Consider the following 12,822-nt stretch of genomic DNA (forward strand, 5'->3'; position numbering starts at 1 on the left):
GCACATATTGTCTAATACATCCCCTCAGAAAATATGATGTTACAATTCCTAACAGGAAACACTTTATCTTTTTCCAGTCTGATATACATTTTCGGTCATGTGAAAAGCCTCATTCTGTGTGTTTCTTTTTTTCCCAACAGAGATTTGGCTAACAACAAAATTGAATCACTTCCTCCCCTTCTATTTAAGGATCTAAAAGTACTCTCACAACTGTATGTATGTTGATCGTTATGTATGTTTACCATGATTGGTTTTGATTTAGTTTTTCTGCCCTGACAAAAGTGTAATCATGTGAGAAAGAAAAAGTGTACCTATTCTTCCTGTGAATTGCATGTGAAAGATTTTATGAAAAAGTTGCTCTGATGTTTATGATATAGAATGTTTATCCTGTTATTATGTATGGTGAGCAGTGTTAATGATCAAATCCCATAAGTCCAGGATATCCAAAGTGAGTTGTATATTTTTGAATTAGATTAGTAAAAGCTTTGTTAATCCTTAACAACCCATGCAAACCGCCCATGGTTTCATGATAGTAAATTGTGGATTGTTCTTGGTTAACAAACCATGGCTGTTTTCAGGCAATAGGTAACCCGCATTTCAGTGGTAACCCAGGCTTCAGTGACAATCTGCTCAGTCCTTGAGTTGTTGCGTTGTCTAAACCCTGCCTAAATCTTCAAAACAAAGGGCAAAGCAGAAAATTTAGCTCTCTTCTGTCTCTGCCAGTTTAAAAACTACTCGCTTATCTAGAACTACATATGACAAGTAACTGCACTATTTATTGCAGAAATGCAACTTTAAGGAAGATTTCTAAGATGTCACTTATTTATTATTTAACATATGTACCATTTTCTATTTTAAAAAAATTCAAAGCACTTTACAACAAATTATAAAAGAATGCATTCTTGTCAAACTGCAAAATTATTAAGACAAGAATAGTTGGGAAAGGCCAGGATAAAAAGTTCGTTCAACAAAAGCACACAAGCATTGGCGCCAGGCCTATTGCAGAGGGGAGCTTATTTCAAACGACAGGTACCATCACAGAGAAAACTTCTTGTTGAGCTGTTACTCAACATAACTGCTATATATGCGTGGCAAGGCACTCCATTCAGGGGACTCATGGCAGAATTCTGTACTATTTGGAGGTTCTGAACTAGCGTTAAGGACAGTCCCACGCAGAGAGCACTGGAGTTGCCAATGCATAATTCGCAATGGTTAAAACTAAACTACGCATGTCTGAGTACATATACTATTGTCATTTGTTGGATGCATTCAACACCTGTTGCTATCGTCTGCCCAACAAATATTGAAGAGTCTTACACACATTTTTAATCCATTGATCTTTACTGAAATGGAGTAGTATCTAGTACATTTGAGGTAACTATAGAATATTAAAATCATCATTGATGTATGTGTGTTTTTACAGGAATCTTTCATACAATCCAATCCAGAAAATACAAGCAGACCAGTTTGATTATCTTAGAAAACTTAACTCACTGTAAGTGTATGCAGTCCTTGTGATAACTCATCCATGTTATGCCAGTGCATTTCAGTATTTTGTAGTTTTCTGCATTAGTAAAGGGTAATTTTGATTAAAAGGTACACTATGGTGTGTCAAAGTTATTGGAGGCATTAAAATTGAAGATTCCTTTCTTTTCCTGCAAATTAGAAATTATATAGAAACATAAGAATTTGTTGTATTTAGAATATTCAAAAATGTAGACTAAGTAGTCTAGTAGAACAGGTTTTCTTTCAAAAAAAATTCTCATGCACCACTTATCCCACTACGTATTTTTCCTGGATCTGTAAGCTAGCTAAGGCTGCAATCCTATACAGATATACCGAGATGATATGTAGAGGATTGTAGTACAAGTCAGAGTACTTGAACATCATTTTGACATCACATCCTTCACTGTGAATTGAGTTAACATTCAGTGTATTAAATAGATTTCATTTTCCTTAGTGTGCCTTGTCCATGAAATACACTTTAAAGATAGATAAAATATGCTGAAAGACAAAAGATGTTAATGTATGTATTCTTTTTAGCCAGTTCTCCTAAACATTTTTACTTATTGATGTAATACTCTATTTCCAATATTTATAGAAGCTTAGAAGGCATTGAAATTAAAAATATCCAAAGAAGAATGTTCAGACCACTTAAAGATCTTTCCCATATGTAAGTATTATATAGAAAGAGCTATTTTACTTTAACCTCTTGGATAGAGACATACATTCTAATGGCTTCCCACAGAAAGTTAGGGCATCGGAGTCACTGGTGTCTGTGTGTGTGTACATGTGTGCGGCCTCCAACCTGTAAGCCAGCATCCTATGAGGTCCTCACAGCCCAAATGTTAGTGGACTTATGAACTATCAGGATCAGGTCATTTTTCTGATCTATTCTATCAGGAGTTTATTTCTCAGTTTCAAAAACATATGAATAGTTTCATAAAGCATGCAATTCATGTGCATTGATTTTACACACAAAAGCCATCTCTTTTTTCTTTTATCCCTTCAGATATTTTAAAAAATTTCAGTATTGTGGCTATGCCCCTCATGTGCGCAGCTGTAAACCAAATACTGATGGTATTTCATCCTTTGAGAACCTCTTAGCCAGTGTTATTCAAAGAGTATTTGTCTGGGTTGTGTCTTCTGTCACTTGCTTTGGAAACATCTTTGTCGTCTGCACGAGGCCTTACATTCGATCAGAGAACAAACTCCATGCCCTGTCAATCATGTCTCTCTGCTGTGAGTATTCCATTTCAGTAAAATAATATAAAAAGGAGCCTGGAAATATTACAGTCTAACAATGCTAAATCCAAGATGCCAAAAGCTGAACACTACCCATTAAAAACTGGACCTAATAAGGTCTTGTAACACTTGCAGAAAATATTCTGGCTTGATGTTTACAGAAAATGTTTCTGTACCTGTATGGGGATTCACTTGCCATTCTCTAGAAGGTACACAGAGCGCCAAGAATTATTTTCTTAAATCTGGATTGTTAAATCTCTTTCAATCTGATGGTCAAATTCCATTTTTGAGCAGCTCTTGTAAGATCCATTCGAGTGAGAGATGGGGCAGAAAAAAGATGGCACCAATGCTATAATGCCAGCATCTTTTAGCTTAGCAGAGGCTTTTCAACCTTTTTCAGTGGGGGGAAAGCTCCACAAAAGCCATTAAACTGCCAAATAATCAGTAAGCAGGGAAAAGGGGGTGAGGCCAGAACGGAGCATGGCCTTTGGAACTACCCCAGAGGATGTCTGAAACCCTGGGCCTGAAGTTCTATATCTCTGTCTTAAACCTTCTGAGATAGTGATAGCACATGCAAGAACCACATCCATGAGTATATCCTTTCCAAGTAACCTTTCAAATATCATCCTTATCAACACTGTGTTCCCTTTCAGTTAGATGGACCAAATGGTCTGAGTCAGAATAAGGCAGCATCTAAAGTTTCTAAAACACAGGACATATCTATGTACTTATTTACAATATTTGTGTACCATCCCATATGTAGGAAGATTCCAGAGCAGTGACTAGTGCAAAGCTAAAGAATAAAAACAATACAATACAAAAATACATAAAGCTCTATATTAGATTCCAAATAATCATCCACCTGAAAAAATATATTGCAAAATCAAAGGCCTAAAACCAATCCACTGAAACCAACAGGCTTGAGTATGCCTAATTCTGTGATTAATTTAAGCCCAGCATTGAGATTTCAAGCTATCCTAAATTGAGGGTGGGGAGACTGCCACTTCCTAACCCCAACTGGCTTACTGCAGCCAGGATGGGAAGATTGAAGGGGATCTGCTTTTTCTTAAGTTTCTTTTCAGCAAATCTGACCCAAATGGGAGCAGTACCAATTATGCCAGTTCCAGGCTGGAACTATTCATGGGATGGATTCATGAAAATGGTGGGGCTTTGAATTTTGATAATTCAGGTGCACCCCCTGCATGCCAATGGAATACCTCATTTGGGGCCTTATTGCCAGAAGGAACGCTGTGAGTGGTATTAGGATAGACAAACTATGTTCTCAAATAATTTCAAAAACCCTCTGGAAGCAATGAATTCACACCTATGATCTGAAACCCACTTTTAGCTTTGGCCTGGCCAACATGTAGTCCCTGTAACAGATTCAAGAGGATGTGGCCCACAAGAAAAAAAAAATTGTGCATCCCTATTCTACACCCTACAGAGTTTTCCAAGAGTATACCAGGGTCTGCAGAAGGAAATGTTGTCCTGCCACCGGAACTCCTCTCTCCTGGTGGAACAGCACTTTTGCTGTATCTAAGGGGTCCCTTAGCTGGTCTTTAACAGGTATTTGATTGCTTTACATGTTGAAGATTTTAATTACACTAGTATAAATATGATGTTCTGATACACATTTTCTCCATAGGTGCAGATTGCCTCATGGGTATATACTTATTTGTGATTGCAGCCTTTGACCTGAAATATCGTGGGGAGTACAATAAGCATGCTCAGTTGTGGATGGACAGTATCCATTGCCAACTGGTGGGATCTTTGGCCATTTTATCCACAGAAGTATCAGTTTTGTTACTAACTTACCTGACTTTGGAAAAATACATTTGTATAGTTTATCCCTTTAGATTCCTGAAGCCAGGGAAATACAGAACAATTTCCATTTTGGTTCTCATCTGGATTATAGGCTTCATTGTTGCTTTTATTCCACTGAGCAATAAGGACTTTTTCCAAAACTACTATGGTGCTAATGGAGTCTGTTTCCCTCTTCACTCTCAGCAGTCTGAAAGTACTGGAGGTCAGATTTATTCAGTTATAATTTTTCTAGGTAAGTAAAATTATTGATCACTCTGACTTATAATGGAATAGTAACTTGTTGCATAGACATGACATTCAGCTACGATAAACTAGGGTTTATCTAGCTGTAAGCAGACCCTGACTCACACCATGAGTTGAAATTATATAGGAATCTTGTCTGCAAAGAACAAGGCACACGTGATGAGGCAGGTCAACCCTTGTCTCTGCAATATTGTCCCTACAGTGACTTGCCTACTTTATGGCCTTTTTATTTCCCTGGGCATTTTAAGAACTGTTTTCATGCTTTTAGATCTTTGTATCATTTTCTTCCTGCTGTTGATTATACCTTAAGCCATTTTATTGCTGTCCTGTATTTTCTGTTTCCAATTTCTCTATAGAAAGGGTGTATTTTACCAAAAATAAAAAAGTAGCCAGCAACCTAACAGCTGTTTATACAGAAGCGGAAAGATGCATATTGTACCAGCTGGTACCTGACTGAGTACCTGACAGTAGGTATGGTACTGGGTGTTAACCCTTGAGAACCAGTGTGATATAGAAGTTGGAGGACTGGACTGGAACTCAGGAGATCTGGGTTCTAGTCCGCACTCAGCCATGGAGTTCACTGGGTGAGTTTGGGCCAGTGACTAACTCTCAGTCTAATTTACTTCACAAGATTGTCATTGTGAGAATAAAATGGAGAGGAGAACCCTGCAAGATGGCTTGAATTCCTTGCAAAAGGAAGAAAGGTGAACTATGAATACAATATAACAAGCACCTTTCTCTCCCCTGCTGCAATCCTGAGAAAAGCACATAGTGTTTGCTTTGGAGAGAAATCTTCATTGACATTGGCTGGAGGAACTGTGTGCCCTGTTTTCTCCCCACTTCCCAAACAAATACTAGCTTCAGAAGAGGGAGTTTCCTCAGCACCACAGCAGGGGAGGAAAGGGCTGTATCTCCTTTGGGTTCCAGCTCTGATCCCATCAACACCCCTTATCCAATTTACATTTTTAAAAATCTGTATGTTAAATATAATCACATATGTAGTATGGCTCCAAGACATCAACACTTAACAGGCCCATGTCTGCTTTATACATAACATAAAATTCCATATACAAGAAAACTTTCACTTCTCTCATTTTAGAATTCTGGATTATTTATTTACTGGATCACACATATTACTCTGAAAATAACTGTAATTACAAACTACTTAAACCTTACTACTCCTTAACCTTAAACTTTTGAAGTCAATCAAATAAAACATGCTTCAGTTATACTATGAGTACTTTGGGTAATTGTTAAAGGCATTGGAATGTTGTACTCAAAAAGATAGTTATGCTATGCATTTAGATTCCAGCTCTGTATATTTTAAATTAGCACTCCATCTGTTAAAGTTACAACATAGTGGGTCTGTGCTTGATCCAGTAGCCTCCTAAGTGAAATTGTAACACAGCTTGTTTTCTGTAACAGGTGTCAATTTGGTAGCATTTATCATCATCGTGTTCTCCTATGGAAGTATGTTTTATAGCATTCATCAGACAGCCATTACTGCAATGGAAATCCAGAATCATGTGAAGAAAGAGATGACACTTGCCAAACGTTTTTTCTTCATTGTATTTACTGATGCACTATGCTGGATACCCATATTTATACTTAAATTGCTTTCCTTGCTTCAAGTTGAAATTCCAGGTATTGCCAATTTCCTTTCCAATTAGATGATTGCTTTTTTCACTTGGCATCTGGGGCTGGTAACTGCTGAACAAGAACAGGCAGATGGGGGAATGTGAAGTAAGGAAAGGGGCTTGCAATAAGATTCCTACCCCTAATGGAATTGTACTAGGCAGTCACAACTTCCTTCAAGAGATTATGAACTGGAAGCCCAGGTAGACCATTTCATTGCCCTATTCGTCCTCTCACCACACACAGGTTGTTTTTCTCTTCCAAATGACATTCAACATTTCACAGAGACTGAACATACTCATCACTCATTTGGCCGAATATATTTTGGGCAGGGTTACTGCTGTGTTTGTGTGTGTTTTAATGTTACTTCTGCAAAGCTTGGATTCTGCTGAGCATGCAAATCTTTCTTAGTAGCCGTGGTTTGGATCCAGTCCTCTTGCCTCTCACTGAATTAGCTCACACAAACTAACCATAGTAGCTCATTTTAGGTAGCACTGTTTGCCAGCTGCTATTTCTGTAATTACATGTTCAGGCATAGATTGTTGCTGTCCACACCCAGACAGCATGGCTTCTTTGTGGGGAAAACTACACTCACATATCAGTGAAATAATTCACACTCCTAAGCAAGAGGAATTTTTCTCACTATTCTAATAGAATAGTTGGTAAGATGTGAAAACTTGCATAAATCCAGACTAATCTCATAGATATAGCATATACTCTGCTTGTTTAAAAAGAAAGATGCGTAGAATTAAGTCTTTTTCCCTTCCTCTAGGTTCTATCACTTCCTGGGTTGTGATTTTTATATTGCCAATAAATAGTGCCTTGAACCCTCTTCTCTATACACTGACTACCAGGCCCTTCAAAGAAATGATTCATCAAACGTGGCACAATTACAGGCAAAGAAGATCCTCAGGAAACAAAAGCAGTCAGAAAATGTATAGCCCATCATTCATCTGGGTAGAAATGTGGCCAGCAGAAGACACTTCATCAGAGTTAACAAAACCAAGCCATTACACAGATTCCTCTAAAGGACTGATAAGTACACACTCAGCAAGACTAAATGTATACACATGATGAAAATTGAAAGCAAAATACAGTCACATTTCTGCACTATTATCCTGGCGGTATTGCCGCTTATCACAGTGAAACACACCTGTTATCCAAGCCTTTTGCAAGACAAAAAACATTATCACACAGAGTCTCTGGAACAACTAGCCGAGAGAACCTGCTGGGGTAGGTGGGAAGAAACTGAAAGGAAAAGCTGTTTATGCTGGTGATTGGAGCTGGGGAAATATTGGTGGGTGGATAAGGAAAGAACAGAATGTTAAAATAAAAGTAGTCAAAGCCTAAGCTTTTCATTTAAATAGTTTAACTATTTGACAGTTTGAAAGTGTAACATTCTTCAGTTGTAAAATGCATGTTAATTGAAGAACTTAGAGTCACAGTGATCAGTATTATATTTTAAAGCAGTATTTTTTTCTTAAGACTCCAATCTTCTATCCACTTACTTGGGAGTAAGACATGTATAGAACAACAATACAAAAATTGAAATGACTTAGAGTATTCAATATTTTTACATGGATCTGAACTATTTCAGTTTGATATGACTGAAAAAGTATCCTTACTGTAGTATTTTTTTTAACAGAGGAATACCACTTTTCTGTGGCTGCAGGTCTGCAAGATGATGTTTCAGAAAGACAGGAATGACTTTGGTCTTTTTTATTTGTAAAAATGTTTAAGTATTTGCACTGGAATATTACAGAATAGGAGAACAGAAGTCATGGACTTGCACTTTAATGTTTACAGATTTTTGGACTACCTTGGACTTGGCTGCAAATAATTTTTTTGTTATCTAGTTTCTATTAATGTGCACCTATGAACATTTGCAAATAAAGTACAGCCTGGGGAACAATCATGCAATAATGTTCTCTGAAAGAGGATTTTGAAAGATCAATGTACTGTGATGTTTCAACTCCATTTTCTTTTTGAGTTCTAGCCATGTGATAACTCCATTTGGCCATGCTAAAGTGATATAGAGGATATTGTAGAACTGGAAAAAATGCCAAGGGTAACTAAAATGATTGAAGAGTTGAAGCAACTTCCCCTTGAGGAAAAGTTAAAACATCTGAGATATCTTTCTCTATTTGCCCTTTGTCTAAGTGAAACTAGGACAGGTATACATGGTGCATCATGAAAAAGGAGAAAACTTCCCCTTCCCCATTATACTAAAAGCTAGAGTCACCCCATGAAATAGAATGGTGGCAGATTCAAGACAGATAAAAGGAAGCAATTATTCACAGACTTGAACTATGGAATTCACTTCTGAGATGTAGTGATAGCCACTGATTTGGATACAGATTAGGCACATTCATGGAGAAAGCTATCAATGGCTATATGGTACCTCCATTATCAGAGGCAGTATGACTCAAACCAGTTGTTGGGGAATCCAGCACAAAAGTGCTCGAGTTCAACCAGCTCCTGAGATCCTGTGGGCTGCTGATTGGTCATAGGGGGAACTTTGGCCTAAATAGTCCTTTGGTCCAATCCAACATGGCTCTTAAGCACCTGTGTCTGTTGCCTTACGATGTCCCTGGCCTTTAAAGGCTGAGTATCAGTCTACTAACCTGAATGACGTTTGCACACCTATAGGAAATTTCACCCTCCATTACAGAGGTTGGGAAAACTGCTGCAGTCAGTCTGTAGTTTGCTAATTTAGTTCTTGAGTTGTCAGGGATATGAGTATAAGAACAAGGAGCTTGGATACACCTATTTATTTTTGCCTTCATGTTTCAACTTGCTTTGGATCCCAGATTGGGTCCTGTCCTATTGGAAGACCTAGATCCAATTTTGGTCATGACTAACAAAACTGCTGAAATAAATAGGACTTTAAAAATGGGACATTTTCAACTGGCTTACTATAAGCAAGTAGCACACCAAAACCTGTAAAGTAGGGATGGCCAAATTGTGCCCCTCCAGATGTTTTGCCATACATCTATCATTATCCCTGATCAACATAGACAAGAGTGAGGGTTCAAGGATGCCATAAACCAAAAGATCAAGGTCCACAGGTCTCCCATTCCTGCCCTTGTAGAAGGTCTTGAACTAATTTTTAAAGCAACTTACTTCTGTAATACTAATGAAAATGGGATGCCATTTTATTTTTCCATATCCCATAATGTATTTTGATTAAAAATCATTACACAAGTTTAGATTAGTCAGGCACATGAATATATTCTAATACTTTAAGCTTGATCAGGACATTTCCTAAAGCTAAGAAAGCAACACTGCTCATTTGAAAGATTTCATTCCATAGACTTGTCATTTTCAGCAGAAACATAGCACCCAGCATTTGGTTGCTGGCAACAGTGATGAAGCACTGGCTACTTAATCTGAAACACTAGAGGAAAAGGTCATTCCAGCCTCCTGTCCTTTTGTTAATACTGAAGCAAACACTGTAGTTGCATTAATTTGGTTAACTGTTGGATAGTAACTCTTCCTAGGCCAGGATTTGTTTACAGGGGAAGCAGAGTATACTTGGGTAACAACTGAGGAAACTGAAGCCAAATAAAAGATACATAATCTATGTTCAGTATATTGTATTATATGTTTAGCTAATAAATAGTTTATTATAGAAGCAATACAATAAATAAGAGTATGCTTTTTAAAGCAGAATTTAAAATCCTATATTCTATTACAAATAAGGATCCTTAGGTTCTGCTTAATTTGCAAAAATCCACTGAGATCAGTTGACCAGAATACAAAATTATATGTTAAAAAATATCTTAAGATTGTTTGGCAGCAATAAAGTTTTAGTGCACACAAGTAAAAAAGCAATCAGTTTTCAAACAATCATGGCCTTATCTGTGAATATTTATATGGCTGTTTTTGATGTTACAGTCTAAGAGAAGGGAAACACCCATTTCTTTTTACAAAAAATGATCTTAAGTGTAACAGTCCACATAGAATCCATGGTATAAGCTATGTATGTAAGTCAGCCAAAAGTAGTGAACTCTCAACTTTTAGATGAGTGAAACTTATCACTATTTCAGTTAGGTCACCAGACTTGCAAAGAATTTTCTTCTTTCAGAAAGTATTCCTTTAGTCAAGTACAGGTAACATGCATGATGAGCATGCTTCAAGGTGATCTGTAAGGCAGCTACTTTAATTTTAAACATCAAAGGGAAAGTAAAGATTTTATCATTTTATACATTAAATGCCTTTGCAGATTTAAAACTAAAGATTGTTGCAGGAGTCCCCATATCATATTTTGGCAGTAAAGTGTGCTGTTTATAATCTCACTTCAGTTTCCTTGTAGTTAAAAGAATGGAGTTATTTAACTGTTCATTCTTAGTCACTGGGCTTCAAGGAGTCATACCCCTCTTTCAGAAGGCACCGCCATGTTTTAAGAAATTGAGCATGTTCTGTACATTTGGTTGCAAGTTCTTCTATCTGGGCTGACACTGCAGAGGTGGCCTCCAAAAGCTGAGTCAGTGAAAATGCTGCCTGCAATTTAAAATAAAATAGTACAGTTTAGTTTTATTTAAGGTAATCTTTTAAAATATCACTACAAGCCCTTTGAGTAATTACTAGATTTAAGTTGATTTCTATTTCATTCATCTCTGTTCTGTTCAGTTGCAAAGTCATGCATGACTTTGTGACCCCATGGACATTTCTCCAGGTTCCCCAGTTCTCCACCATCCCCCAGAGTACACCCAAGTCCACACCCACCTCTCCATTGACCCCATCCAGCCACCTCAATTTCTGCCATCCCCTTCTCCTTTTGCCTTCAATTGTACCCAGCATCTTTTTGAATGAGTCTTTTTTAGTGAGTTCTTCCTTCTCATTAGGTGGTCAAAGTATTTGAGCTTCACCTTTAGTACTTGGCCCTTCTAAAGAGCAGACAGGGTTGATTCCCTTTAGGATTGACCGATTTGATCTCTTTGTAGTCCAAGGGACTCTCAGGAGTCGCCTCCAGCACCAGAATTCAAAAGCATCAATTCTTCAGTGCTCAGCCTTCCTTACAGTCCAACTCTCACATTGCAACTGGAAAAACCATAGCCTTGACTACACGAACTTCTGTTGGCAGGGTGATATCTCTGCTTTTTAGTATGCTGTCCAGGTTTGCCATAGCTTTCTTCCTAAGAAGCAAGCATCTTTTAATTTCTTGGCTGCAGTCTCCATCTGCGGTGATCTTGGAGCCCAGGAAAAAAAAATCTGTCACCACCTCTATTTCTTCACCATCTATTTGCCAGAAAGTGAGAGGACCTGTATGCCATAATCTTAGTTTTCTTGATGTTGAGTTTCAAGCCAGCTTTTGGACTTTCCTCTTTCAACCTCATCAAAGGACTCTTTAGTTTCTCTTCATTTTCTGCCATTAGAGTGGTATCTTCTGCATATCTAAGGGCTGTTAATATTTCTCCCAGCAATCTTAATCCCAGCTTGCGATTCATCTAGCCCAGCCTTTCTCATGATGTACTCTCCATATAATTTAAATAAGCAGGGCAACAATATACAGCCTTTCTGTACTCCTTTCCGAATTTCCTTTTACAAACTTTTATTTTAATAAGAAAATAATGAAGATGAGGCTACGTAGGATTGCACTTTGTTGTAATAATGGACAACGTGACAGCTGCTAGTCTTCGACTGAAACGCAGGACACCCAACTTCTACTCCCCAATAAGCCACGAAGATCACTTTGAGTCACTGCTTCTTAGCCTAACCTACTTCATAAGGTTGTTGTGAGAATAAAATGGAGAGAAAGATCATGTAAGCCTCCTCGGGTTCCTTGTTAGAATGGGGGAAAGGGAAATTATACGTGCAGTAAGATATCGTAAAAGAAGTTAGCCAGTGAGACATGTGAAACGGCCCCAAACGCCCAGTTTCAAGGCCCGTTTGGCAGAAAACTCCAAAGGGGACTCACGTCGCCAAGCTGCATTTCCACCACCGCCAGTGGCCCTCGCGGCGCCTCTGCTCGTTGCTCCAACGGCAGCGCTGCGCGACCGGCGCGATCCCGGGGCGCGAAGACCACCGAGGCAGCCTCAGCCATCCTTCAGGGGCCAAGCCCGCCGCCGGTCGCGCGCGCGGAAGTGTCGCTCAAAGGGTTTCTAATACCGCGCCCGATCACACCGCGCCTTGCGTCCCCGCCTATAAGCGCTAGGCCCGCCCCTCATGCAGGCTGCCTCAACCAATCGGGCAGCCACGACCAAAATGAACCAAAAGTTAGGAAAAGCTTGTCAGATCCTTTGCACATGTTTGTCATCTTCGATTTCATATACAAGATGGAGTTTGGAAGCGGTTAGAGTGTCTCAAACACACAGCAAAGTAGAAAGTGGTCGATGTCCATTATTTTCTATTGGCTGGGATTTTAGACTTAAA

The 12,822-nt window shown here is 38.5% G+C and overlaps 1 protein-coding gene across 1 annotated transcript in view; it reads left to right on the forward strand.

Moving 5' to 3' along the window:
- Positions 1-7,521, forward strand: part of RXFP1 (relaxin family peptide receptor 1) — a 29,767-nt gene extending 22,246 nt beyond the window's left edge. The window contains exons 7-13 of the mRNA XM_044430675.1: positions 141-212; positions 1,424-1,495; positions 2,102-2,173; positions 2,513-2,742; positions 4,391-4,801; positions 6,238-6,456; positions 7,220-7,521. Coding sequence (XP_044286610.1) covers positions 141-212; positions 1,424-1,495; positions 2,102-2,173; positions 2,513-2,742; positions 4,391-4,801; positions 6,238-6,456; positions 7,220-7,521 — 1,378 coding nt within the window. The remainder of the gene's footprint in view (positions 1-140; positions 213-1,423; positions 1,496-2,101; positions 2,174-2,512; positions 2,743-4,390; positions 4,802-6,237; positions 6,457-7,219) is intronic.
- The last annotated feature ends 5,301 nt before the right edge of the window (positions 7,522-12,822 follow it).

This window comes from Varanus komodoensis, unplaced genomic scaffold (genome assembly GCF_004798865.1).
Source record: "Varanus komodoensis strain SLA01 unplaced genomic scaffold, ASM479886v1 scaffold21, whole genome shotgun sequence".
Classification (NCBI taxonomy): Eukaryota; Metazoa; Chordata; class Lepidosauria; order Squamata; family Varanidae; genus Varanus; species Varanus komodoensis.